We start from the raw sequence: 27,502 nt of genomic DNA on the forward strand, positions 1-27,502 counted from the left end.
TGTCGAATCACTATGTTGGACACTTGAAACAAATGAACACTGTGGGTCAACCATACTAAGAAAAAAATTAAAAGAAAATACTGGTTCTAATTCCTTGTCCCTCTCACCCTATTCTGTGAGAGGACTGGGTCAGTCTTGCTCATGGACAGATCCACAGGGCCTGGAGCCATGCTTGGCGCCTAGTAGGGGCTCAACTGTTGAAGTGAATGGGTAAACCAAATGAAGGAGTAATATTCCTTTTCTAACCTTTCACAATCGCCTGGGCATTCTTCCTGTTTCCAATTCTCTCCTTAATCAGCTTAAATTTCATGGTTCTTCATTCCTTTGCTAATAGACTTAATTTTCTTCATCCTGTTTTTAATCATTGTATTCATCTGGAAAAAGTACAACCTTGGACGGATCCTGCTATATCCCTTCTCTGTGCTGGGAATTAAGCAAATGAAAGTGGTTGGGAAAAGGTACAGAATTAGTTGACTGTTTCATGTTAAATTTATTATCATAAATCTTGAGTGAGTCTTCTCTAATGCATAGCAATTCTGTTATACTTCTTTAGTAACTTGACTTTCCACCCTCCAACATGACATTGCATGTCTTCTCTTTTCTCAAACCCCTTTCCTTCCATTCTCACTTATAGCTCATTGGGAAAACAGAAGCACTGGCATAGATGCTACTCACTGCCCCACCATCAAATTTACAAACCTGTCTGCAAACATTCCATCCTTTCTGCCTTCCCTCCAGTTACAGTGAAAGATAAGATGCTGATCCTATCAGCTATTCCCTCCAGTACTCTTGCTCTCTTGCCCCAGAAGTTTCCACGGCTTGCTCCACCACATCATTTGATCTCAGCTCAGGGCCTTATCTCCTCTTATATTCTCAAGGATTTCACTCCCTCAGTTATCCCCACATTCCCTGTCTACTAGATCATTCCCATTAATCACATGGTCTGGAATTGTATCTTTTTGGTTTGTTTTTAAAACAATATGTCCTTAATCTCATTTCTCCCACTAGTTGTGGTCCCTTTCTTGGCTTTCCTTGATAGCTAACTCCTTCAAAACAGCTGTCATCACTATCTCTACTTCTTTATTTTCAAAGCCCTCCTATCTGTTTTGTTTTGTTTCTTGTCACCACTCTGCAGAAAGTGATGAAACAGTCCCAGCTTAGTCTCCATCTTACTCAGGTTCTTAGCAACATCTGATCCAGGTAACTAGTTATTCTTGAACTACTGTCTTCCATCAGCTGCCAGGACATCACTGGTAGGAAAAAAAAATTCCTATCTCACTGACCAATTCCATATAGTCTCCTTCATCACTGCTTCTCTATAAAGTTACATATCTATTCCTTATTGGTTTATTTTCTGTATCATTAACTAAATAGAAGTTCTATGAAAGCAAATAATTGGTTTCCCTTGCTCACTACTGTGACTACAATGCCATAGCAAAGTGCTGCTGCATTCTTATCCTTCAGCTCCTGTGTCACCTCCTCAGAGAGACCTTCTCTAATAATCCCATTGCACGTGGCTACCCTGACTATGCTCTTCTCTTATTAACCTGCTTTTCAAAAATTGCACTACTTATTCAAATTTGTAATTAACAATTTTATTTATATTTCTTAGTCTATCACTCCCAGCAGACTATGAGGTTCATGAGGGCAAGGATTTGATCAATGTATCCTCGGCATCTGGTGGGTATTTAATATGTATTTGTTAAATGAATAAACATAACAATGTCAACTCCTACATCTCCTATCCCACTAGTATTAATTTCCAGCCATTAAAGAAATGTTATGGATTTCTAGGATATTAGGAATCATATAATAACACATTTTCTTATAACCTGAGTAGCATAACAGTGGATGAGGGTAGGTTGAAAAGAAGCTATTATGATAAAAAGGTAGCTGTCAGAGAGCTGTATTTGGTGTGCTGGGGTCCAACCCACAACAGGTGATTTGGTTAGATTTAGTGACAAGGAGAGCAGATGACAGAGAACAATACTGATATGATCATAAGTTGAGACAGCAATGTTGATATGATCACAAGTTGAGGTAATAGCCTGTGCCTGAGGCCTCCTCTAGGAAAAAGCGTACAGAACAGTGCTACTTTGCACATAGCCAGAACCTGACTAATGTGACTGGCAGATTACAGACCACTCTTGACAATGCCGTAAAACTCTCCGCTGTGACTTATCTCTATCTGCAAAATGAATCTTAATTTGACTGTAAAAAAAAAAAAAAAAAAAAAAGATATTTTCTTAAGACTCAAAAGCAATAGGATGTTATCTTTACATAAATAAACAGAACAAATTGAATAGGAAAATAGCACTTTCTACACCTTCACTATGTATACTTTTGGGAAGAAACCTGTGATTTTTTGGCTTGGATCAGGGAAACAACTGAAGGAAGCAAGAAGGAGTCAAACTCTGGATATATTTTGAACTTATTACATCTACTTTGTGAACTGCAACTACAATATTCCCAAATACAACCTTAATTGTCTTTTAAGCATATTAAAAATTGCTTTACAAAAAATGGCAAGTCATTTCAACTTAAAACAGGAATGAGCATGGAATTGTCACAAAAACTGGTTAAATCAAAGATCATTTTATACATCATTAAGCATTAATGTTTGGACACTAGATCCTAACGTTACAATCCAATATAGGGTTTCCTGCAGCTCCTCTGTCACCTCTTTGGAGAGGCTCTCATCAAAAACAACTTGCCCAGTTACTATCCATCTGCTTTATTTTTGCCACAGTATTTATTGCTTTAAGGTTGGTTTAGGGGTCTGTATGTTATTGTGGTGATTTTAGATCTAATCTTAGTATCTGTGCTTTTTTTTGATAATCTAACCGACCACGCTTTCTTTGCTCATAGTCTTGACTTGGAGAAGCTCTACTTTTTATTGCTGTGTGGAGGGGTTTGAATAGTGATCTACCACCACAGGCAAGCTAGCAAGTGCCAGACTAAGGACCTTTTCGCTTGCTGTTCCCTCTGCCTGGAATGCTCTCTTGCCCCAGAAGTTTCCATGGCTTGCTCCACCATAGCATTTGATCTCAGCTCAAAGGCTAGCTCAGGGAAACCTTCCTTTACTTTTCTATATTGAAACTGCCCTGAACTTCCCTCTCTTCTTTCACATACCCTTCATGTCAAGTCCTTATCATGGTTTCATTTTCTCGCAGAATCTATCATCAAATAGCATATTAGTTTCCTTAATGTTTTGCTGTGTCCCCCAGCCTAAAGGCAAACTCGTAAGAGCAGGGATTTTTTTTTTTTTAATTCACTGCTATTTCTTCAGCTCATAGAACACTGCCTGGGGGCATAGCAGGCATTCAATAAATGCTTGTTGAATGAACAGACTGATGAAACCAAAACAACCTCTTCTGATTCTTCTCTCCTTCAGTTTATCCAACTCACGGATGTGGAATTTTCTAATTTAGAACTCCCATGCAAGTCACTCCTTTCCTGACAAGTTTTAGTTCCTTCCACCTACCAGAACAAATTTAAATTATTTCTGCTTTCCAAAGGCCTTCAGTCCACTCTTCTTATCTACTCTGCACGTACATGATAACCTGGATCACTTGTTGCTTGTGGCAGTCACTTATATGCTTGTCCCATTCGCCATCCCTGACCTTAATATGTAAAGGGCATTTCAATCTTTTTTTGCCTCTTATAGCACCAAAGTGGATGACTAATGTTTTTGCATGTCTGGCATTTATTTTCCCTTCTTTGCGGGAAGACAGAAGAAACTACCCTTCTCCTACTGGATACAGTGTTTCAATCAGAGCATGTCTGTGACCAACCTCACATTGCTGTATATTAGATCTCCAGAACTTATCTTGCAAAACTGAAACTCTGCACCCTTTAACCACACTTCTGCATGTCCCCTCTACCAGCCCCTGTCAACCACCACTTTACTCTCAGCTTCCAGGAGTTCAACTTTTTAAGACTTCCACATACAAGTGAGATCATACAGTATTTGTCTTTGTATGACTGGCTTACTTCATGTAGCATAATGTCCTCCAGGTTCATCCATATTGTCACAAATGGGAGCATTTCCTTATTTCTATGACTGAATAATATTCCATTGTAGATATAAACATATTTTATTTATCCATTCATCTCTCAATGGACATTCACATTATTTCCATACCTTGGCTATTGTGAATAATGCTGCAAGGAACATAGGAGTGCAGATATCCCTTTGAGACACTAATTTCATTTTCTTGGATATGCACCCAGAAGAGGGATTGCTGGTCATATGGGATTTCTATTTTTATTTTCTGATGAACCTGGTATTGAACTTTTTGTTGTTGTTGTTGTTGAAAATTATTTTATTACTGATCCAACCTCCCATGTTTTCTATTTCTTCTTGATTCAGTTTTGACAAGCTTTATGTTCCTAGAAATGTATTCATTTCTTCTAGGGTTCCAATTTGTTGGCACATAGTTGGTCATAGTAGTCCCATATAATTCTTTTTATTTTTGAGATAGCCATTGTAATATCTCCTCTTTCCTTCTGATTTTGAGTCTTCTTTCTTTTTTCTTAGTAAGTCTAGTTAAAGGTTTGATTTTTTTTTTCACTTTTCCACACAAAACTTAGTTTTGTTGATTCTTCTATCATTTTTCTGTTTTTTACTTGTGCTCTAATCCTTATTATTTCCTTTATTCTGCTAATTTTGTTGTCTTCTTTTCCCAGTTCCTTGATTGTACAATTAGGATGTTTGAGAAATTTGTTTTTTAATGTATGCCTTTATCACAATGAATTTCCTCCCTAAGCATCTTAAATATTCCCCTGTCCTTTTTGTAGTGTTTTATAAGTTTTGGTAAGTTGTGGTTTTGTTTTTATTTGTCTTAAGATGCTTTTTAAATTATTTTTCAATTTCCTCCGTGACCCAATATTGTCCAAGAGTGTACTGTTTAGTTTCCAACTATTTGTGAATTCTCGCATTTTCTTACTGTTATTGATACCTAGCTTCATTCAACTGAAGTTGAAAAGATACCTGGGATGATTTCGATCTTCTTAAATTTGTTAAGATTTTTAGTGTCATCTAAGATATGATTGATCCAGGAGAATGCTCTGTGTGCACTTGAGAAGAATGTATATTTTTCTGTTGTTGGGTTGAAACTCCTCAACACATCTGTTAGGTCTATTTGGTCTATAATGTTCTTCATATCAGCTGTTTATTAATTTGTTTTAGTTCTTAAATTCCACATATAAGTGAAATCATACGGTATTTGTCTTTCTCTGACTTACTTTGCATAGCATAATACTTTCTAGCTCCATCCATGTCATTGCAAACAGCAAGATTTCATTCTTTTTATAGCTGAGTAATATTCCACCGTGTGTGGGTGTGTGTGTGTGTGTGTGTGTGTGTGTGTGTGTGTTACATCTTCTTTATTGACTGATAAAGGGATATTGGTTTTTTAAAATCCATTCAGCTACTCTATGCCTTTTGGAGAGTTTAATCCTTTTATACTTAATTGTTGATAGGTAAGGACTTATTGTCATTTTGTTCATTGTTTTCTGTTTCGCATTTGTTCTGTTCCTCTTCTTTGTTATTTAATTTTTTTGAAGAGATTTGCTCTGGTTCTTTGCTCATCTTCTGTGTAACAAATATAGGTTTTTTTCATTGAGGTTGCATCTTAAGGTTTTTATCTTGAGGCTGCATAAAATACTTCTGTAGTTATAATAATCTATTTTAAATTGATAACCATTTAACTTCAGTCACATGTAATTCTACACTTTTACCATCCCTGGCACACTTTGATTTCCTGTAGTCAGAGTTTGCTTCTTTTTAAATTGTGTATCCATTAATAAATTTATCTTTTAGCTTTTATTTTAGGATTAGAATTTATACATCACTATTATAATGTAACATTATTCTGCATTTGTCTATATTCACAGTGAGATTTATGCTTCTGCCTGTTTACCACTTTTTGTTTGTTTGTTTTTACAGATTTTATTCATTCATTTTAGAGAGAGAACGTATGGGCAAGTGGGGGTAGGGACAGAGGGAGAGGAAGAGGGAATCCATGCCGAGCATAGAGCCGGACACAGGGCACAGAGCCCCATGAAGGGCTTAGTTATCACAAGCCTAAAATCATGACTTGAGCTGAAACCAAGAGTTGGACACTTAATTGACTGAGCCACCCAGGTGCCCCTGTTCATGTTTTCATTTCAATTTGAAGATCTCTGTTAAGCAGTTCTTTTAAGGCCGTTAGGGTTGACAAATTTCCCTCAGTTTTTGTTTGTCCCTTGGTTTATTTATCTCTCCTTCATTCTTTAAAAGATAATTTTCCCAGGTATCCTATTTTTGCTTTTGTTTTCTTTTAGTACTTTGAATACATCCTTCTACCCTCTCCTTGCCTACAAGGTTTCTTCTGAGAAATCCACTGATAATCTTAGTAGGTGGGGGGGGTCCCCTATATGTGAAGAGTCATTTTTCTCTTTCTACTTCCAAAATTCTTCACCCTTGATTTTTGACAATTTGATTATAATGTGTCTCATTATAGTGTTGAGTTGATCCTATCTGAAGTCCTTTGAACTTCATAAATCTGCATGTACATTTCCTTTCTCAAATTTGGAAAGTTTCCAGCATTTTTTTTTTTTTTAATAAGCTTTCTACCCCTTTCTCTCTGTCTTCTCCTCTGGGATGGACAACTATAATGCATATATTGATTTACTTGATGTCTCATAACTCCTGTAGGCTCTCTTCATTCTTTTTCATTCTTTTTAATCCTGTGACTAATTTCAATTGACTTATATTTGAGTGTGCCAATTCTTTATTCTGCTTGACTGAGTCTGCTGTTAAAGCTCCCTACCGCATTTTTTTTTTTTTTTCATTTCATTCATTATATTCTTTTGCTCCAGAATGTGACTGGTCCTTTTTATGGTTCATGTATTTTGTTCATGTATTGTTTTCCTGATTTCACTGAGTTATCTATCTGCATTTTCCTGTAGTTTGCTGAGCTTCTTTGAAATAATTATTTTTAATTATTTAATTATATTTAATTATTTTTAATTATAATATAAATATTATATTTAATTATTTGCATTTCATAGATCTCCATTTCTTTGAGGGTCAATTCCTGGGAATTTCTGTGTTCCTTTCCTGCTGTCATGTTTTCTTGATTTTCCATGTCATCTATTACCTTGCATTGGTGTCTGCAGGTGTTGTAAGCAATAGCAGAGACTACAGGGTATGATTGTCCATGGTGGCAATGAGGGCTGCTGGGGGTCCTTTTGCTCTCCTTTACCTCCACAGAGGGAAATCAAAGCCAAGAGGATCCATCTTGGTACCAAGCTGTGTTGTGGCCCATGGAATAAGCTGATACAGGTAAACTGCTTCCTACACTTATCTATGTGGCCGTTCTTGGTTTTTGTGTTCCACTTGGTTGCTGGAGCTTCTTCACTGTACCCTGAAGCTTTCCCAGAACCATTTTCATCCATTAGTAGTTGTCAAATCATTCTTTTTGTGGGCGAACCACGGTTGGGGCCTCCTACACACTGCCATCTTACTCATGTGCTCAGCTTTGCTTTCTATTCTGTGAAATACCCCCCTATTTCCAAACAATTCTTTTTCTTTTTTTTTAGGTCTAATTTTAGCTGAAGTTGCTTTTTTGTTGTTTTGTACCAAAGTACTTTAAGTCATTAAAGTATTTATTACAGTGTCACTTATAGTGTGGTCACTCAGTAGAATTAAATCTTATAATAATGATGATGATGACAATCAAAATATAATACTGGATACCACTTATATAGTGCTTACTACATGCATGGCATTTTTCTAAGTACTTATTATACATTTATTCATTTGACCCTCACAATAACCCTATGAAATATACACTTTTGCTATCTAAACTTCTTATATACAGAAACTAAGGTACAGAAAGTAAAAGTAGTGTGTCCAAGGTCACACACCTAGTAAGTGGCAGAGGTGGAATTTGAAACTAAGCAGTCCATCTCCAGAGGCCTGCTATTAAGTGTATAAAATAATGGTTCTCTAGAAGAATCCTTCCTATCTAATTAGATAAGGAAAAGTTGCAGGTTAGGTAACCCCAAAAGTAAACTAAAACAGGAATACATAAAAATGACACATATAAATAATACATTATTTTTTTTTTTACTTTACAAGTCTTCAATGTTCATTTATTTTCCAGTCTTTGGATGTGGGCATTTGTTTGGGAATGCCCAGTAGCTTGGAATTCCACACCTTCTTCCTTGTGTAAACCATAATCATAATGTTTGTGGAGTAAAAATATAAAGCCTTTAAATCTTTATCAAGTCTCTCCAATGTATTCAACTTATCTTTTACAACAGAAATAATTCTTTGTGTACACAACACTGTCTCTTTGCGTCCTCTGTGTCCTCTCCTTATGCACCAGGAAGACTACATTTCTAGCCTCCCTTACAGTTAGGTTGGGAGCCATAAGACTAAATCTGCTCAATGGAATGTAAGAAGTATGTTAAGCCACTTCCAGGTGTAGTCATAACACTATTCCATATTATTCTCAACCCCTCTCTTTTGCTGAAGCGACTTCGGAGGATGGTTTGGACAAAATGGAGGAGAGTTGCTCAACTCACTACACCGTGGAGTGAGAAATAACTTTGGATTGTGTTAAACCCTTAAGATTTCAGAATCTGTTACAAAAGCTTGTATTAACTACTCTGGCACCATTTTCCTACAAATAGCTATAGTATTGCATTAACATTGCATTTGTTTAAGTAAGTTATACAGGTACCACAAACAAACTGGCACGAATAGTTTTAGAAAAAGACAAACGACTCTTGGTTAGCATAAAGTAAAACTGGTAATGAACAAGTATATAAGAGTATAGTTTATTAGTCACAGAGTTGCCATGCAGTCAGTATGCTTTAAAAGCAAATGCAGAGAATTAATTAATCTGGCAAATTAGTTAGATGGAGTTCTGTTAAGCAAACTTTTATTGTATACTCTAGAAATGTCAACCAGTACTAATTCCCAGAACGGTTACATGACTTCCCTGAATACATTTGAATTAGCCTTTACTTAGATGTACATGATGTAATTCAAAAGATTTTTGAATAAATATAAGTAACTAGAATAAGTGTTTTGGAAGACACAAGAATGCAAGAGTTACTCTATCACTTTTAGAAAAGCAAAAGGATAAGTAAATAGGAGATATCATTCGGATCCCTGAAGAACTTATAATGCAACACAAGAAAAAAAAGCAACTCACCCAAGGCAAAATGTGAGGCTTGTTTTAAGAGAAGAAGAAAGAACCCTAAGACGTTAGAGGAGATGGGGATTAACTGCACCTGGAGGATGAGCAAGGGATTCATTGAAGGAGAATTTGAGATGTCCTAGGTTGGACTCCCACCCACTCAACCCAGATTAGACCTTGCAACAAGGATTGAGGGCAAATAGTTTATTTCTGTGGTTCGGCAGGGAAATGGGTGATAATAGAGGGAAGACAGTAGCTAGTAAGGGTATCATTATGAAGCTAATTGAGCTTTTACAGTAGTTTTGAGGCTCAGACTTAGGGGAAAGCTCTGGGAAACACTCTGCAACACACACAACAGAATCATTTCAAGCAAGGAGTAAATGAGCTGGGAATTTATACCCCCATGCTCCTTAGTCATTGGCTGCCAACTTCCGGGCGCCTGGGTGGCTCAGTCGGTTAAGCATCTGACTCTTGATTTCAGCTCAGGTCATGATCTCAGAGTCATGAGATCCAGCCCTGTGTCATGCCCAGCATGGAGCCTCCTTACGATTCTCCTTCTCCTTCTGCCCCTTCTCATTCTTTCTCTCTCTCTCCCCCACTCTTTAAAAATAAATAAATAAATAAATAAATAAATAAATAAATAAATAAATAAAAATAAAATAGGCAACTTCTGAGGCATCGGTTCCAAAATATTGCCATCTCACTGTAAGTAGTTTAAATGTTGCAGAGCATAATGATGTTTTCATAAGCAAAGCAATTTAGTCTGTCTTCTGTTAAGTATTCTTCATAATAAGAAAGAAGGAAATTAACACCTGGCAGATACATCTAATCTAGTCCAATGATTCCTGAGCAGACATGACTTTCTAGTGTTTATCTGTAAACACTCTACAACACAAAATGTCTGGGGAAAAGAAATTAACAGCAATCTGAATTGTAAGTATGTGACTGTGTTCTAAAGACTGGAGTCACAGAACTATCCCAAGCTAAGCAGTAACTTCTAGTACTATTTTATTACTTAATGCTTTACATTCATGGATAATCTAATCAGTCGCCACTATTAGAAAGTGCCAATTTGAGTCACGCATGCATTCTATTATGCAATTTTATGTTTCTTAAACATCATTTACTAATTTTTAGCCTTAAAACTCAGAACCAATCTAAAATGTACAGCTCACTATCCAAAAAAGGTTTGATCTGAAGACATGAGCAAGTGAATTTTAATTTATTGCTACCTCTGAGTTCCTAGGTGCTCAAAATAACATTTTGGGGAATACAAGTTAGGCACTTTTACCATGTAAGTTCACCCACACAGAAAGATAACACAGCCAAATCACAAAGCATCAAACAACATAAAAACCAAAACATTTTTTTATTTTCTATTATGACTCCACTGGTACCCAGTTTGGAGTACTGAGGGGCTACAGAAGAGGTTAGGAGTAGTAAATGCATAAAGGACTAGAATCGGAACAGAAATCTTCCCTGACACTAAATTACTACAGTACATATTGAATAAATGTATAAATGTTCATGGCACTGATATTCCAACTTAAACTAAGATTTTGGTTATTTCTATACTTGGCCTGTAATTAGTACTTTGAGTTTAAAAACCCAGCTCTGTCATTTACTGCTCTTGACCCTGAATAATTTACTCTTTCAACTTGCTCAAGTTCAAAGTAGAATTAAGTTCATCTACTTCACAGGGCTACTGTAAGAAGTAAATGAGATAATATGTACGGAAGAAGTTAGTGTAATACCTGGCATAGAGCCTCCCCCCATTTGCCCCTCTGCTCCTGCACTGATTTTGTGTGTTTATTATAGACTGTAAGTTCCTTTTGGGGCAGGGACAGGTCTTTTTATTTTTCTAAAGAGGCTTAGCCCTTAGCCCAGAGCTTTGCACAGCGCAGATATTAAATATATAAAAAAAAAGTGAATGAACATTTGTTGAACTTAATTTGTTTAGACTGTAGCCCTAAATGAAAAGTAAAGACACATGCAGTGTTCTTGAGCATGAAAAGCATATGGGAAATAATTTAGGAAGTTTATGTGATCTATCAGTTTATGTGACTTTTACTCTACAGGAATAAGACTGAACTTTGTAATCAAACTTGCCATACCACATACCAATGCTTGAGCACTTCCCTCAAACTAGTCACTATGAAAGGTTATTCTAACATTTTGCTTTTGCTCAGAACATTTTTTAACTATTTTGAGTTTGCTTATGAGTCACACAGGAAAATCAACATAATTATTTTATAGCCAGTTTCAATTTTAAACACAAAAGTTAATATTTAATCACTACTCCCCAACTTCGTGATCTGCTGCAGCTCAAAATGACTCTAATTATTTCCCATTATCGAATGTAGCATTAAAAGACAAGGATCTCCCAGTCCAATAATGGCAATGTCCAATAGAACACATGAATGACATATGTTCTGAAGTCAATTTCAAAGAAATTCCTAAGGATATAATGGGCAGAAGTGACACTGTCTAATAAAGACTGTCTCAAAAGATCTTTATTTGGAATACAGTGATACTCAGTTAAGTACCTCTAGCTCAATACTGAGCAACTTATTAATCACATTATTCTGTGTATTATATATAGGGCTCATTAGCCTTATTAAATATAGATAGATGTAATTTACACACGAAGCATATTTATACACAAAGTATGTAAATGATACGTATATGCTAGGCAGACCGGGCTCACATCCTTCCCGTCTACCTCAATATTTGCCATCCTTCTGGATACATTCAGGGCCAATATGAACAAACCATCAGTATCTTTATTCATTCCCTTTAACCATCTCCTTTGAATGACTTTCTCTTCTCTACTTCAGTCACTTATTCTCATGAACACAACCCAAATCTCTTCATCACTCCAGACTGCTCCACCTCCAAAATTACTAATGTAAATATCTACTCTGTTCACAGCCCACCAGTCTTCTAGCCTGCTTGCTCCCATCTCAAATATTCTCTAGCCTAACTGGGGTCTCTAGTACCTCCTACTGTGTTGTTCTTTCATTTCCTAACTCACTTGTCAGCTCTTCTCACCATCATCACTACCATTACCTTGGGCCCAAGCCACCAACATTTCTTAACCAGGTTATTGTGATAAACTCCCAATGGGTCTCTCTGCTACTGTCTATTCCTCTCAACAGTCTATTCTCTGCCTAGCAGTTACAGTAATCCTTTTAATATGTAAGTCACATCATGGCACTCTTTCGTTCAATACTGTCTAATAAAATACTGTCAGAATTAAAGTCAAAGTGTTCACCATGACCTTTAAGAGCATCCATGAGCTGGTGTCTTACTGCCTCTTTGACCTCATTTCTTTACCTTTTTCCCTTGCTCAATGTAATTCAACCATACTAGCCTTCTCAACTCTGCTTGAACAGACAAAACAGGTATACTCCCACCTCAAGGCTTTGTACTCCTCTTCTCCCCCTGTATGGAACGTTCTTCTCTCAAGTGTCTCTGTGGCTTGCTGCTTCCTTCAAGTCTCTGCTCAGATGTCCCCATGCCAATGAAGCATTTGACCAATCTATTTAAATGATGGAATGCCATTCTCCTATCTTACCAGTATTCTCCCTTTCTCTGCTTTTCTCCACAGAACCTATCACCATGTGACATACTAGTTTCTTAATTATTTATTGGCTATTGTTTATTGTATATTCATTAGAATATAAGCTTCATAGAGGCAGAAACTTTTGTCTATTGCTTACTGATGTATTCTTTGTGCCTAGAACAACGTTTTGCACATAGCAGGCACTCAATAATTATTTAGATTTAATAAATGCAGCTTAAATTACATGGTGCAATATTTAAACCATATTTAAGCCATGAAATTTAGTGTATGTAAAAATCTGGATGATTAAGGAAATTCTTGGATGAATATGAGGGAAAAACTTCACTAAGTCTTGGAGTTAGATCCTCTTATGAAAAGAGACTCTAGAATTATTCTGAAGCTAGAGAAATTAAACTACAGTTGTTAGAGGTCTACTTGAAAGATAAGTTTCTCGTAACCTAGTTATTTAGAAATGCAGATTTGACCTTTCAATTTGGCAAAATAAAGGTGCTTCTATTATGCTCCTTTCTTGAAACCTACAAAAACCAAAAATGAAAAAGAGAAAAGAAAGCTGCACCTTAAGCAAGAAATGGCCATAAATATAAAGAACCAGCTATGAAGACTACTTGCCAAATTCAGCAAAATGTGGATTAAAATGCCAAGAGTAAACATGTACATTCTCAGACCTCCAGCAGACTACAGATTTCTCCAAATGTCACAGTCCGAAGATGTCTATCCAAAATTCCTTTGATTAAAGTAACGAGATCTCGTGGATATGCCCAAATCACTACAGAATCTGGAAAAGCCTTAAAGGGACATTAGTTCACTCACAGAGAATGCGAGAGAAAGTGGACTTGAAGGAAGAGTCCTATAGATCAACCTTTTTCCTTATTTTTTTGCCTTGGTCCCTGGTAGAGGACTGTCTGGAAATGAGGCTGATGAATGCATTGTACAAGCCATGATCAATTTTGCAGCACTGACCAGAGTCAACTGAGTAGAAACAGACATTAGGCTACTCCCCTGAGAGCTTATTACAAAAAGGCTTCACTGAAGAGCCACACAACTTCCTGCTTGCATTAAAAAAAAAAAAAAAAAAGTAAAAATCCAAACTATAGCTTAAATTAAATGCATCTTGTTCTTAAAACCTCTCATCATTCTCCTATTCTTATAATTGTTAACTCCGTGGTTAAGCTGCATACTGATATGCAGCTCTTGTGCTACTTCCTATGGTCTGGCCAGAAATGTCTGGTCACCACCACACAAAGAACACAGGACATAAAGCATAACCTTCTCCTGGAAGATTTTCTGATTCCCTGTTCACTTCCTCTCAACTTGTTGAAATCCCATTTTTCACAGAGCTACTTAAATACTCCATTCTTCCATAAAAATTCCACTTTAAAAAAAATAACTCATTTTCAAAAAAAATATCTGAATAGATGCTTGAATACTAAAATCACTCTTTTCCACCCATTGAAGGCACAATCATATTCAATTCTTGCCTTTCCAAAGACAAGAGGATACTTAATATAGTCATAATAAAAAAATCTATAATAGTGAATAGTAAGAAATGTCTAGAAGCATTAACTCCTCTGACAGGAGTAACACACCTGATTGTCAAATTTATTTTTCTGCCTTTGACTGTTTTCCTTCCATTATTAAGCCTGATTTCCTTTCAGGTAAAGAGAAGTAAGATAATATCATAAAGTTGATGTGAACCCAATGATTTCTTTTCAAGCTAAAATTTATTGAAAACTTGCTATTTTTATTTCATTTAATCATAACAAAAAAACAGCCAAATTAGTTAGTGATAGTTTTCCTATTTTATAGATGAGGAAACTAAGGTTGAAGGAGAGACTGAATAATTTGCCCAGAGGCACACAGACTGGAAGTTCTAATCCATTCTGTCTTATTCTAGATTAGAGTTTCAAACTTTGTGCCCTAAGCTTATTGATAAATATATCTACTGAAGTATCCTGGACCAATCATTTCAAAGTAAGCCAAGGGCTTCATCAATTGCTCTTCATCCTATATTTTCACCCTCCCCCCAATACTTTAGATTTCTATACTATTTAACTGGCTTTGAAAATACTTTCATAAGCATTAATGGTTTGAATTACACAATAAATCTGTAGAATATTTGCCATTTTACATAACAGGGAAGGGAAACAGATACTATAAATTACCCAGTCATATTGTAGCCAGGTTACAAACATAGGCCTTCTTATTCTATTTTCAGTGCTCTTTTCAGAACTCTTAAAATCTTTAAAAGTATCTAGTATCTTTTCTTAAAATAAGGCAGTCATAAAGTACTTGATGAAATATCATGCTTTAAATTTTATTCAATTATTTTGAAAATACACTGATTTCATATTATGTACAAATTGTGGTCAGGGACATTATTTTCAGTAAAATGAATACAGTCCATCTTCTGAATTCAAGGAATTTTCAATGCCAGGCATTGAGCCACAGCTTGACAAACATGAGACCTGAAATGACTTTGCTTCCATGATCACATCAAAGATTGCTTAGTACATCAAATGTATGGGAAGGAGTGGTGGGAAGGAAGTGTGAATAAGTAGGGTGGGTTCTAATTATGAAAACTCTTGTTTGTCTTGCTAAGACTTACACTTTATAATGTAGGGATAGATGAAGAAAACCCACTGAAGAATTCTGATAATGGGAAGTGACATGTTTGTGACTGCATAATAAAGAATAACTCAGGCAGAAGAGGGAAGATGGAGTCAAGGGACAGACTAAAGTCGGGGAAACAAGTAAGAAAGTTATTGTAACAATCCCCCAAGGATTACTCAGTCCACAAATGTGGCTGATTATTAATATTACCAAGGAAGCCTATAAAAATGCAGGTTTGGGGGCCCTACGAGAAGTTTCTGACTCTAGGTCTGGGTCACCAGGTGATTGTTGTAATGAGCCAAGAGCAGAATTCTCTTGCCTGGATGAGAGGCTTTGAGGAAGTAGTAGTGAGGGGTGGAGAGAGACTTAAGATACTTAGGTAGCAGAATTAACAGGTTTTAGTGATTGTTGGACATCGACCTAGAGCAGTTGTGTAGATGGACGGGCCATTCATTAAGACAAGAGGAGCATTAGATCTTCAAGGACAAGAAAAGATGATGAGATAATCCAGGGGACATGCAGGTGCAAGTGACCACTAGGCAGTGAGAGATCTGTGTATGGTTTGCCAGGCAGAGCTCTGCACTGAAGACCTAAGAATAAACCTAGGAAATAACAGTGTTTAATTCTGACTGAGAATGGAGAGTCCTCAAAGGACACTGAAGAAAGGCCAGAGAAATAGAAGATGCCAAGAACCATTCAATATTCATTCAAATATTTAACAGAGAAAGTTTGATTTGGGGACGTGTGAAGGCCTGAATTTCAAGAAAAGGCATTCTAAACATACTGTCTGCAAAAGAGCAGAAGACAGAACAATGACAGCAAAAGGTTTATTTACTTAAGGTAGGAACAGGGTATGATCAGGCTTGTTTTTTAGGCATAGAACTCTATCACACTGGTAGAAAGGAGATGGGAGGGGAGTGTGTCTAGAAGTGGGAGAACAGTCTGAAACTGTGCGGCTGTGATAAGGTCCTAATCTAAAGCAGTGGTAACGGGTAGACAAAAGACACTCATTCCAAGAGATAGAAGACAAAACCTGAGTCCCTGTGGGAATGGTAAAGGGGGGAGGAGTCAAGGGTAAAGTAAGGATTCTAGTCTGGCAGGCTGGGGACTGGCAAATTAGGGTTAGAGAGGACAGAACACTAAGTTTTGGGGATGATGTTTTCGGTGTAAGAAGTTTGAGGCACAACTCTGGCATTTTATAGATAGTGGGAAACACAGTTCTAATGTTCTTCTGACAAGCCGGGGCTCAAGTTATGATTTCAAGGTCATCAGCAGTATGTATGGTAACTGAAGTAAAAGACAGTCACCCAGGCAAATATATATTTAGTGAGAATAAATGAGTAACAGTGGTGATTGCCAGGAGAGTCAGAATGTAGTACTCAGAACCAGAGATAATAGTGCAGATATTGCCTGACCTACACCAAAAGCAGTGAGACCTACTTTCTTTATTCTGAATACTATTGGTGTACTCTTTGAATGGATCTTTAGTATTTTGGGGGCAATTACATCACGCTGACATCTTGTAATGTGCTGGAAATTGACTAAAATCTGTGGGTGAAAAAAAGAAGAGAGAAATCTGTGGATAATTTTCAATTTAACTGTTATTAATTTTGGTATCCTCTGGGCTATCTTTGTACAAATCATTTTATAAACCTAAGTATAGCACTTTCCAATTATACTGATTATACTGATTGTATCAGATATAATGCTTTTGGTGCAAGAAACAGAATACTCCGCTAAAAGTAGTTTATACTCTGAGGACGTTTATTTCCCTTGTGTAACTCAAGAGTCCAGAGGTTTGCGTGTTCTAGGTTGGTTCAGCACATCAGCAATGATGGGGAACCTAGCCTTTCTCCTCCATTAGCAGCCAACTTCAATGTGTCAGTGATACATTCATCAAGGGCAAAGATGGTGGCAACAGCTCCAAGCATAATACTTTCAGATGATAGCATTTGAAAGCAGGATGGAAGAGATGGGCATCTTTCTCAAAGGCCTGCTACCTTTCTCATTTTGTAATTAAAAATTAAAAAATAATTTACATTAAGTTAAATGGATAAATCTTAAGTGTAAAGTTGCATGAGTTTTGACAAATGCATACACCCAGATAACCCACATCTTATTGAGATAAAGAACATTTTCATTACCTCCAGAGAGTTCCCTTGGGCGTTTTCTTAGTCAATCACAAGCATCAGAGTCAACTACACCCTGAGGCAAACCACAGCTCTGATCTCTTAAATCATTCTTTTAAATCAGGGATGATAATCTTTCCCAGAGGCCCCCCTTCTCCCAGTGTACTTGGCCTTACATCCTTGGTCAGAACTGTCTCAATCTTCTTTTAAGTCAATTACTACTTAAAAAGGATGGTAGGCTAGACCATTGTGACTCATCCATCCCTTGCAGCTGTGGGAGGGACCCATCTGACCTCAGCACTTTGCTGCAAGCCCAAATAAAATGTTTTTGTTTGTTTGAAGCAAGAAGAGAGAGAGAAATGGCTGTACGTACACACACACACACACACACGCACACACACACACACACACACACACCCCATCTTATTGGTCTGTATATCCAGCCATCCAATATCTGATCTATTCTTCTAACTTTATTTCACTTGCAAATGCACTAAGTATATACTCATTTAAGTCAATGATTAAAATACTGAAAATAACACAAACAAATGTAGAGACCTGCCCCAAAGTTAACACCAATCTACATTCAAAGTCCTTCATCCTGGTCCAAATGCAACTAAACGTACATTGTCTGAGCCCCAAATCTCCATACAGCCCACAAGGATATTGTGAAGAGCTTCCTTCAATCCTTTAGGACTCTGTTCCCCACATTGGTGTGCACAGAGTTATGTCAGTGGATACATTTTGTACTTCTTCCCCTTAAAAGCCCTTTTCCATACTGAGATACAGAAAGTAGTTAGAGATATAGTAGTTTCCATGAGCCTAAGGTTATTCTCAGCTGTTTTTATGTGGCTATCTGTCATGCATATTTATCCCTTGCTTTGTGCCAGTCTCTTCTCCTATACATCCTTCCAAAAGCTGAGCTCATGAGAATGATCAGAACAAGAACTTGTTTTTTTTTTCAGTTTCCTTCCATTTTTCCAATTTTTCAGTATGTTAATGATTTCATTGTGAGCCTCCCATTTCCTTTTTAACCCAGCTTCCTTTTGGTTTGTATCTAATATTTCTATGATTTTAGGAATTAAAAAAAAATCTGCCTTCTAAGCAATATCCAAGTTGCCATACCTAACTGGGCTAGCATGTTCTTTATTTTTATAGACCCTAAAATGGCACTGGCACATTCCATTAAAATAATTTTCCTAACCTCTATTTCTCCTTACTGGCTGTAACTAGGTCCAGAACATCATACTCCCTTGTAGCATAATCTACCATCTGAGATGAGACTATCAGCAAGATCAGTAAAGAATGGACCAACTATTTTGCTTTAGCAGAATGATGCTTCCACAGTGTAGTTTCCCACCATGACCTTTATCTGCCTCTAGGCCAGATCTGAAACTTGCATTAGGAGAGCAGCAGTCATATTCTTCATCTATCTAACATATCTGTATTTGACTCTGGATGTCTTATCTTGTACTCTCATGCTCAGTTCTCCACCAGACTCAAACCTAGTAGCTCAATGATTTCCAAGCAGGGACTCCCTTCCACATATTTCAACAGGTGTTATTTTACTTGCACAGCATATAACCTCCTCTTGGCACATTCCAGTTAATACCTGCATCTCAGCAAGTATGTCTTGCCTAGATCATATTTTCCTGTTTTCATTATATTTTAGGCTTATTATCAGCTCTAGTTAAAAAGTACAGATGTTAAAAAGTGTTGATTAGAGATACAACTGAAACAAAGTCAATTACTTTCTAATATTTTAAAAAGAGACCTTTGCAAAGTGGTATAGGCACCAGAAGAACAAATTTAAGGTAGATTTTCTTCTATTTAAAAAAATTACTTAATTTTTTGGTAGCAAAACTGGTGTATCTTTTTTACCATATTTTCTCATATGAATCACTGACATTTTCTCAGCTACTGTGTTGCCTCCAACTTAGGTTATACTTTTATCTTGTTTTATCATTTTATCTGTGCATTATTCTTCCCTTCCCTCAAATTTTAGTTTAGAGTTCTCTTTATCAGTTTGGCAAGATTCCAAATAAACGCTTTCCTTTCAGATGTACTATATTCCTTATGGGGAGTCTGTTGTATTAACAGCATAAGCCCTGGTTAAGAAAGCCTAGTTTTTGGTCTTCTTTTGCTTTTTTGGAAGGATGCTACTTGATACTCTTTACCTTTTATTTCTTCTTCAAAGTCATAGTCTCAACTGGAAGAAGAGATGAAAATGACCAAAACAAGTGCTTGGGTTTTATCATTCATTGCCATATGAATCAACAGGTGTAATGCAGTCTATAAATGGGATAAGTTTCAGGAAACCTCCTAAGGGAACCTCCCATATCCATTCCATCATGATTTGCCTCAATATAAATGAGAAATAAGATGCCTTCCTTGGAGGATTTGATTTGGTTTATCCTCAGGCTCTCTTTGGAGACCTAAATGTATTTCCCTAATGTGTAAAGGTTAGGTTATAAATTATCAGCCAATGTATAAAAAGATAGAGATAGTATTGTTAAGGATTCCTTTACAGCTTATAAAAATACTCTCTTTTACCGATGATAGTTGCCAGGGACTACATGTGTAGGACTTAAAATCTGAGGTTGAACTTGAAAGTGTGTCACGCACAAGAGAAACAAAAAGACACAGGATATTATCTTCAGGGTATTTGCAATATTATCTTCAGGAATTTGCAATCTACTCAGTAAGCTAGCACTCCTGAACACAGCCATAAACACATATCCTTTCTGGAACACCAGGCTTCTATAAAAATCGACCAGAGCGGTGGGCTCACGTAAGTGATTTTGAGATGATTTTACTGCAGCAAGGAAACATCAATTCACAAGTATCCTCCAATTTTAGAAGAATATAGATCAGTTAAATACGTGACACAGAGAACATGTTTCATAAACAGAATTCAACAAGCACAGGGAAAATAATCTAAATTATATCCATGATATTTTTATGACAAAGAATAATTTAAATAAAATATTTTCTGTTCAAAATATAAGCAATACTGAAGATTATATGCCAAAGTTACTTACTTTTACTATGATAAGCCTAGCCAGGTTTTCAAATCTCTGGTTTTCATTTTCTGTATACTCTACTTCAAACAGAGTATTATAATTTTCTAGTAATTTAGCCATTATCTTGTTGCAGATGTCTTGTTCTTTCATGCCTTCAAGCCCGGGTGGCACACTAGAAATAAGGGGGGAAAAAGAGAGGAATTTGTAAAAACAAAACATGCCTCTCAGCTGACTCAGGCATATATTTTGACATCTCCTGTATGACTGACCAGCCTTCTTACAAGGACACATGCAATTTCCAACAAGCTCTATGGTGACATGAATGATATTGCTGGGACAAGGTCTGCATCAATAAGTTGTGCTGAATAAGAAAAGTACATGTTGTTCAGGAAGGAGGTACAGGTTAACATGGGTGCCATAATGCTTTGTATATATTAGAAATTGCTACACATAAAGTAACATTTCTATAAGAGCAAAAGTGATTAGAAACAAGTGTTATAACAAAAAGAATGAATGTTTTATCATGACAGAAACAGCCACAGATATAATAGCAACACAATCTTTATTGAAGGACTTCTTAGATAATGTACAAAAAGTACCAAACTTAAAGAAAAATATGAAAACTTCCAGAAATATTACTTTATGTTTTTGGGTACAAAAGAAATATATAATTTTGTGACATCAATAACTGAAAGAGGTGGGGATGGAGCTACAGAAGAGCAGAGTTTTTGTTTTGTTTTGATTTTTTTTTTTATTAAAGATTTTATTTACTTATTTGACAGAGATAGAGACAGCCAGCGAGAGAGGGAACACAAGCAGGGGGAGTGGGAGAGGAAGAAGCAGGCTCATAGCAGAAGAGCCTGATGTGGGGCTCGATCCCATAATGCCGGGATCATGCCCTAAGCCAAAGGCAGACGCTCAACCGCTGTGCCACCCAGGCGCCCCTGTTTTGCTTTGATTTTTAAGTAATCTCTATGCCCAACATGTGGCTCAAGCTCATGACCCTGAGATCAAGAGTTACATGCTCTACCGACTGAGCTAGTCAGGCACCCTGGAGCAGAGTTTTTGTATGTTATTGAAGTAAAGCTGGTACTTATTCAAATTATTAGTGTTCTAAGTTTACGATGTTAGATGTAATTCCCATGGTAACCACAAAGAAAATACCTATAGAGTGTATACGAAAGATAATGAGAAAGGAATTTAAACATTATACTGCAAAAAATTTTTAACTAAACACAAAATAGTAATTCAGGAAATGAAGGACAAAAATGCTGTAAGGTCATAGAAAACATATAGTACAATGACGCAAATCCTTCCTTATCAGTAATTACTTTAAATGTAAACGGATTAAACTCTCCAAAAGATAGAGACTGGCAGAATGAATAAAAACATACAGTCTAACTATGTTCTGTCTACAACAGACTCACTTGAGATCCAGAGTCACAAACACCATACATATGGTAAGTGAAAGAGAAGAGAGGTGGCTATAGTAATATTATACATAATAAACTTAAAATACAAAAAAAGGTTTAAAGAGACAAAGTCATTATATAAAATAAAAGTTTCAATACAGCAAGAAGATATAACAATTTCAAACATTTACACAGTTAATGACAGACTATCAAAATATATGAAGAACAAAGTAGACAAAATTTAAGGAAGAAATAAACGGTCTACAATGGTTCATGAGTTCAATACCCCACTCTGAACAATGGACAGAACAACCAGACAGAAGATAAGAAATGGAGGACTTAAAAAAACAACAAACCAACTATATCAGACACACAGAGAATATTTTACCTAACAACAACAACCAGAATAACCACTTTCCTCAAGTGTACATGGGACATTTTCCAGGATATACCATATGTTAGGCCACAAATTAATCTCAAAATATTTAAAAAGATATTCATTTTACAAAGTAACTTCTTGGACCACAATGGGATAGAAATAATAACATCAAGAAAATTGGAAAATCCCCAAAATTGTGGAATTATGTTTAAGCAATCAATGGAACAAAAAATGAATTTCAAGGACAATTATAAAATTTTAGAGGATGAATGAAAATGAAAACACAGCAAAACCAAAATTTATGGGATGCAGCAAAACAGAGCCTAAGGAGGAAATTTATAGCTGTTAGCACACCAAAAAGCAAGAAAGATCTCAAATAAAAACCTAACTTTACAACTTAAAAGAACAAGGAAAAGAAAAAAAATAAACACAAAGCTAGGAGGAGGAGAGAAATAATAACGATTAGATCAGAGATAAATGAAATGGAGGCACAATAGAGAAAAATCAATAAAACCAAAAGTTGGTTCTTTGAGAAGATCAACAAAATTGACAAACCTTTAACTAGATGAATTGTAAAAAGAGAAAGGGGTGCTCAAATCTGAAATTAAAGTGGGGACATTGCTACTGATTCTATAGAAATAAAAAGAATTATAGGAGTATACTATGATATTTGTACACCAATGAACTGGATAACCCAAATGAAATGGACAAATTCCTAGAAACACTAAACCTACCAACACAGAATCATGAAGATATAGAAAATGTGAATAGACGAATAGCTAGTAAGAAGACTGAATCAGGAATCAAAAATTTCCCAAAAAGAAATGCCCTGGACCTGATGGCTTCACTGGCAAATTCTACTGAACACTTAAACTCATACCAATATTTCTCAAACATTTCCAAAAACTGAGAAGGAGAAAACACTTCTTAACTCATTCTGTGAGACCAACATGACCTTATATCAAAGCCAAACAAAGACTACTACAAGAAAACTGTAGACCAAAACTCCTTATGAACAATGTGCAAAAATTCTCAACAAGATACTATCATACAGAATTCAGCAGCATGCTGAAAGGGTTATATAGCATGACCACATAGGATTTATTCCTGGAATGTATGGATGGTTCAACATACAAAAACCCATCATTGTAATATGACACATCAACAAAAAGAAGGAAAAAAATCCCACATGGTCATCTTGATTGATGCAGAAAAAGCATCTGACAAAATTCAACACACTTTCATCATAAAAACACTCAACAAACTAGGAAAAAAATCTTAACACAATAAAAGCCTTTTTGAAAAACCCATAACAAACATCATATTCAATGGTGAAAAAATGAAAGCTTTTCAGTTAAGAGCAGGAACAAGGCAAGGACGCCTGCTTTCGCCATTTTTATTCAACATAGTATTCGAAGTTCTAGCCAGAGCCATTAGGCAAGAAGAAATTAAAGGCATCCAAATTGGAAAGCAACAAGTAAAATTATTTCTGTTTGCAGATAATATGATCTTAAGATTCCCAAAGGTTACACAAAAACCTATTAGAACTAAAAAACAAATTAAGAAGGGTACCAGGATACAAAGTCAACAGACAAAAAGCAATTGCATTTCTATAAACAATGAACTATCTGAAAAGGAAATCACGATACTACTCCATTTGCAATAGCATCAAAAGGAATAAAATACTTAGGAATGTATCTATCCAAGGAGGTGAAATACTTGTACAATGAGAACTACAAAATGCTGGTGAAAGAAATTAAAAAACAAATAAATGGAAATATATCTCACATTCATGGATTAGAAGACTTATTATTGTTAAAATGCAAATATTACCCAAAGCAATCCACAGATTCTATGCAACTCCTATCAAAATTTCAACAGTATTTTCTTGCAGAAATAGAAAAGCCCATCCTAGAACTCATATGGAATCTCAAGAGATCCCTAATAGCCAAAACAAACTCAATAAAGAAGAACAAACAATAGAAGATTCACAGTTACTGATTTCAACATTTACCACAAAGCTACAGTAATCAAAACAGTGAGGTTTTGGCATAAAGCCAGACATACAGACTAATGGAATACAATAGAGGACCCAGAAATGAACTTTTGCTTATATGATCAAATGAGTTTTGACAAGGGCGTTAACACCACTGAATTCAAAACGGACTATCTTTCAACAAATAGTACTGCAAAAACTGGATTTTCACATGCAATTACCTAACACCATATACAAAAATTAATTCAAAATGGACCAAGAATCTAAAACGATAAAACTCTTGTAAAAACACATAAAGCAAAAACTTCATGACATTGAATTTGGCAATGATTTCTTGGCTATGACACATAAGGCACAGGCAACAAAAGAAAAATAGGTAAATTAGACTTCATGAAAATTTAAAAATTTTGTGCATCATGACACTATCTACAGAGTAAATATGTAACCTACAGAATGGGAGAAAATACCTGTAAATCATATGTTTGACAAGGAGCTAATATCCAAATTTATATAGAGAACTCCTAAATTTTAATAAAAAAAATTTGATTTAAAAATTGGCAAAAGAGTTGAATAGACATTTCTCCAAAGAAGATATACAAATAGCCAATAAGCATATGAAAAGACGCTCGGCATCACTAATCATTAGGGAAATGCAAACAGAAATGACAATGAGATATTACTTCACACCCATCAGAATGGCTACTATCAAAAAACCAGAGAACAACCAGTGTTGGTGAGGATGTAGTGAAATTATAACCCTTGTGCACTGTTGGTGGGAATGTAAAATGGTATAGGCACTATGGAAAAAAAGTATGGCAGTTCCTCAACAAATCAAAAATAGAATTACCATATCATCCACAAATTCCTCTTCTGGACATATACCAAAAAAAAAACTGAAAGCAAGGTCTGGAAGAGATATTTGTACACCCATGTTCATAATAGCATTATTCACAACAGCTAAAACATGGAAGCAATCCAACTATCAGTGGATAAATAGATAAGCAAAATGTGGTATATACATACAATGGACAATTATTCAGCCTTAAAAATGGAAGAAAATTCTGCAATATGCTACGACATGAATAAACATTAAGGGCATTACTTTATATAAAATAAGCCAGCCATAAAAAGACAAATACAGTATAATTCCACTTACGTGAAGTACTTGGAGTAGTCAAAATCATAAAGACAAAGTATAATGGCAGTTGGCAGGGGCTAGGGTCGGGGTGAGGAGTTACTATTTAATGATACAGTGTTCCAGTCTTACAAGATGAGAAAAAGTTCTGGGGATGGATGTTGGTGATGGTTGCACAATAGTGTTAATGTATTTAATATCACTGAATTGTTCACTTAAAAATGATTATGATGGCAAATTTTATGTTACTTGTATTTTAATCACAATAAAAAACATTTACCAAAAAAGAATGCAACTACCTCTACATTGCACATAAGACAACTGCGAACACGGACATCTGGTTATCATGACTCCCGAGTTATGACTGCTTGATGAAAGGCAGATAGTGATGAAGCAAGACAGATTTGCAACAATCATATTCACATAAACAACATGTTAAAGCTATGCATTATAGGCATCACAGGATTTAACAAAAATAAGATTGTTTATTCTTCAATAGAACTACCTTATTCCCCGTTTTTTTTTTTTTTTTTTTTTTTTTTTTGGAGATTTTTATTTATTTGGGAGAGAGAGCACTAGAGAGACAGAGCAAGCATGAGTGGGGTGGTAGGGGAGGGAGAAGCAGGCTCCATCCCAGGACTCTGGGATCATGACCTGAGCTGAAGGCAGACACTTTACTGACTGAGCCACCCAGGCACCCCTAGAATTACCTTATTCCCTTTATTATATGAGTCTACATCTAGATTAAAAGCAAACTTAGAAAGAATTATTTTAAAAATAAGCCGTATTTTAACTTCTCCTGTTAAATAAATTTGAAGTTTACCCTAAAGAACTGATTTTACTGACCTACATGTTCTGAAGACACTTTCAAGAACATCTTGCCAAAGGTCTGATGTGATATTTACTATAAAGTTTTCAGCGCTGTGAATGTGTCTCATACTCAAGGGTCATGTGTTATACACATCGGGTGGGACAATGGCTGAAGACTACTGCTCAGTCTAAGCATTCTCAGTGGGAGTGATACTGTCCCCAATGGGGGCAAAATGGTTCTTAGAGTAGGTGGAAAAACTTACTCATTTTAATATATAAAGTACAGATGCATACAGTAACAGAGATATATAGCATATTCATGATGTTAAAATTTAATTGGGGGAGGAGGGAGGTGTGATTAGGGAAAGAAAGAAATCTAGGAACGCTCCTTAGGGAAACAATAATGAAAAAAAAAAAAAGATTGAGAAACTCTCCTCTTGGAGGATCCACCTGAAGGTGAGTGAACAATGCAGAGAAAAGTGGGACTCCTAGAGCAAAGGGAAGGGTCAGGGAAGCATTCCAGATTCTGAGTTAGAAAATGAGGGTTCGGTGTCTGGCTCCACCACTTAAAGTTGCTTGACTGAACCCTCATTTCTTCCTTTATAAAACAGACATGTTGGTAATATTAATGTTGTAGGGATCTTCTGAGAATTACATTTTTAAAAAATTATGTGAAAAATACTTTGCAAAAATATGGGGTCATAAAATAGTGGTTACCAGGGACTAGGGTGAGGGTAAGGGTTGATTAAAAGGGACACAAGCAACTGTTTGGAATGATGGAAACGGTCTGTATCTTCACTGTGGTGGTGGTGATGAATTCTGTCAAAACCCGTAACACTACACTCAAATGGATGCATTCTCCACTATGTAAATTGTGCCTCAAGAAATCCAACTTTTTAAAAAGTACCTTGTAAACTATAAATAATCATACCAGTGTTTTTTATTATGCAGAGTAAAATTTTAGTTTTCACTTTAACACTGTTGGTTTATACTGAACTTGCAATTGGCTAAAATTCTCTAGTCTTAAAAAAAAAATTCTCTAGTCTTTTTTTTGTAGGAATGGCTATTAAACCAGGTCTTTCTGTTCCTGATTCCTCACTATAAATATCTGCTAATTCTCCATCTTTTCACTTATGATAGAATATAAAGAAACATTTGTGTAGTCTTCTTCAATATTTTATTTCTAACCTCGCTGTTCAACATACTATTCTCCTCACCTGTTTCA

The 27,502-nt window shown here is 36.0% G+C and overlaps 1 protein-coding gene across 8 annotated transcripts in view; it reads right to left on the bottom strand.

Moving 5' to 3' along the window:
* FAM13A (family with sequence similarity 13 member A) overlaps positions 1–27,502 on the bottom strand; it is a 316,257-nt gene that overhangs the window by 177,227 nt on the left and 111,528 nt on the right. For all 8 annotated transcript variants that reach the window (XM_057309502.1, XM_057309504.1, XM_057309505.1 and 5 more), the window contains one exon: positions 20,564–20,717. In XM_057309502.1, the coding sequence (XP_057165485.1) occupies positions 20,564–20,717 (154 nt within the window). The remainder of the gene's footprint in view (positions 1–20,563; positions 20,718–27,502) is intronic.

Source organism: Ursus arctos, unplaced genomic scaffold, assembly GCF_023065955.2.
Source record: "Ursus arctos isolate Adak ecotype North America unplaced genomic scaffold, UrsArc2.0 scaffold_9, whole genome shotgun sequence".
In the NCBI taxonomy this organism is placed as follows: Eukaryota; Metazoa; Chordata; class Mammalia; order Carnivora; family Ursidae; genus Ursus; species Ursus arctos.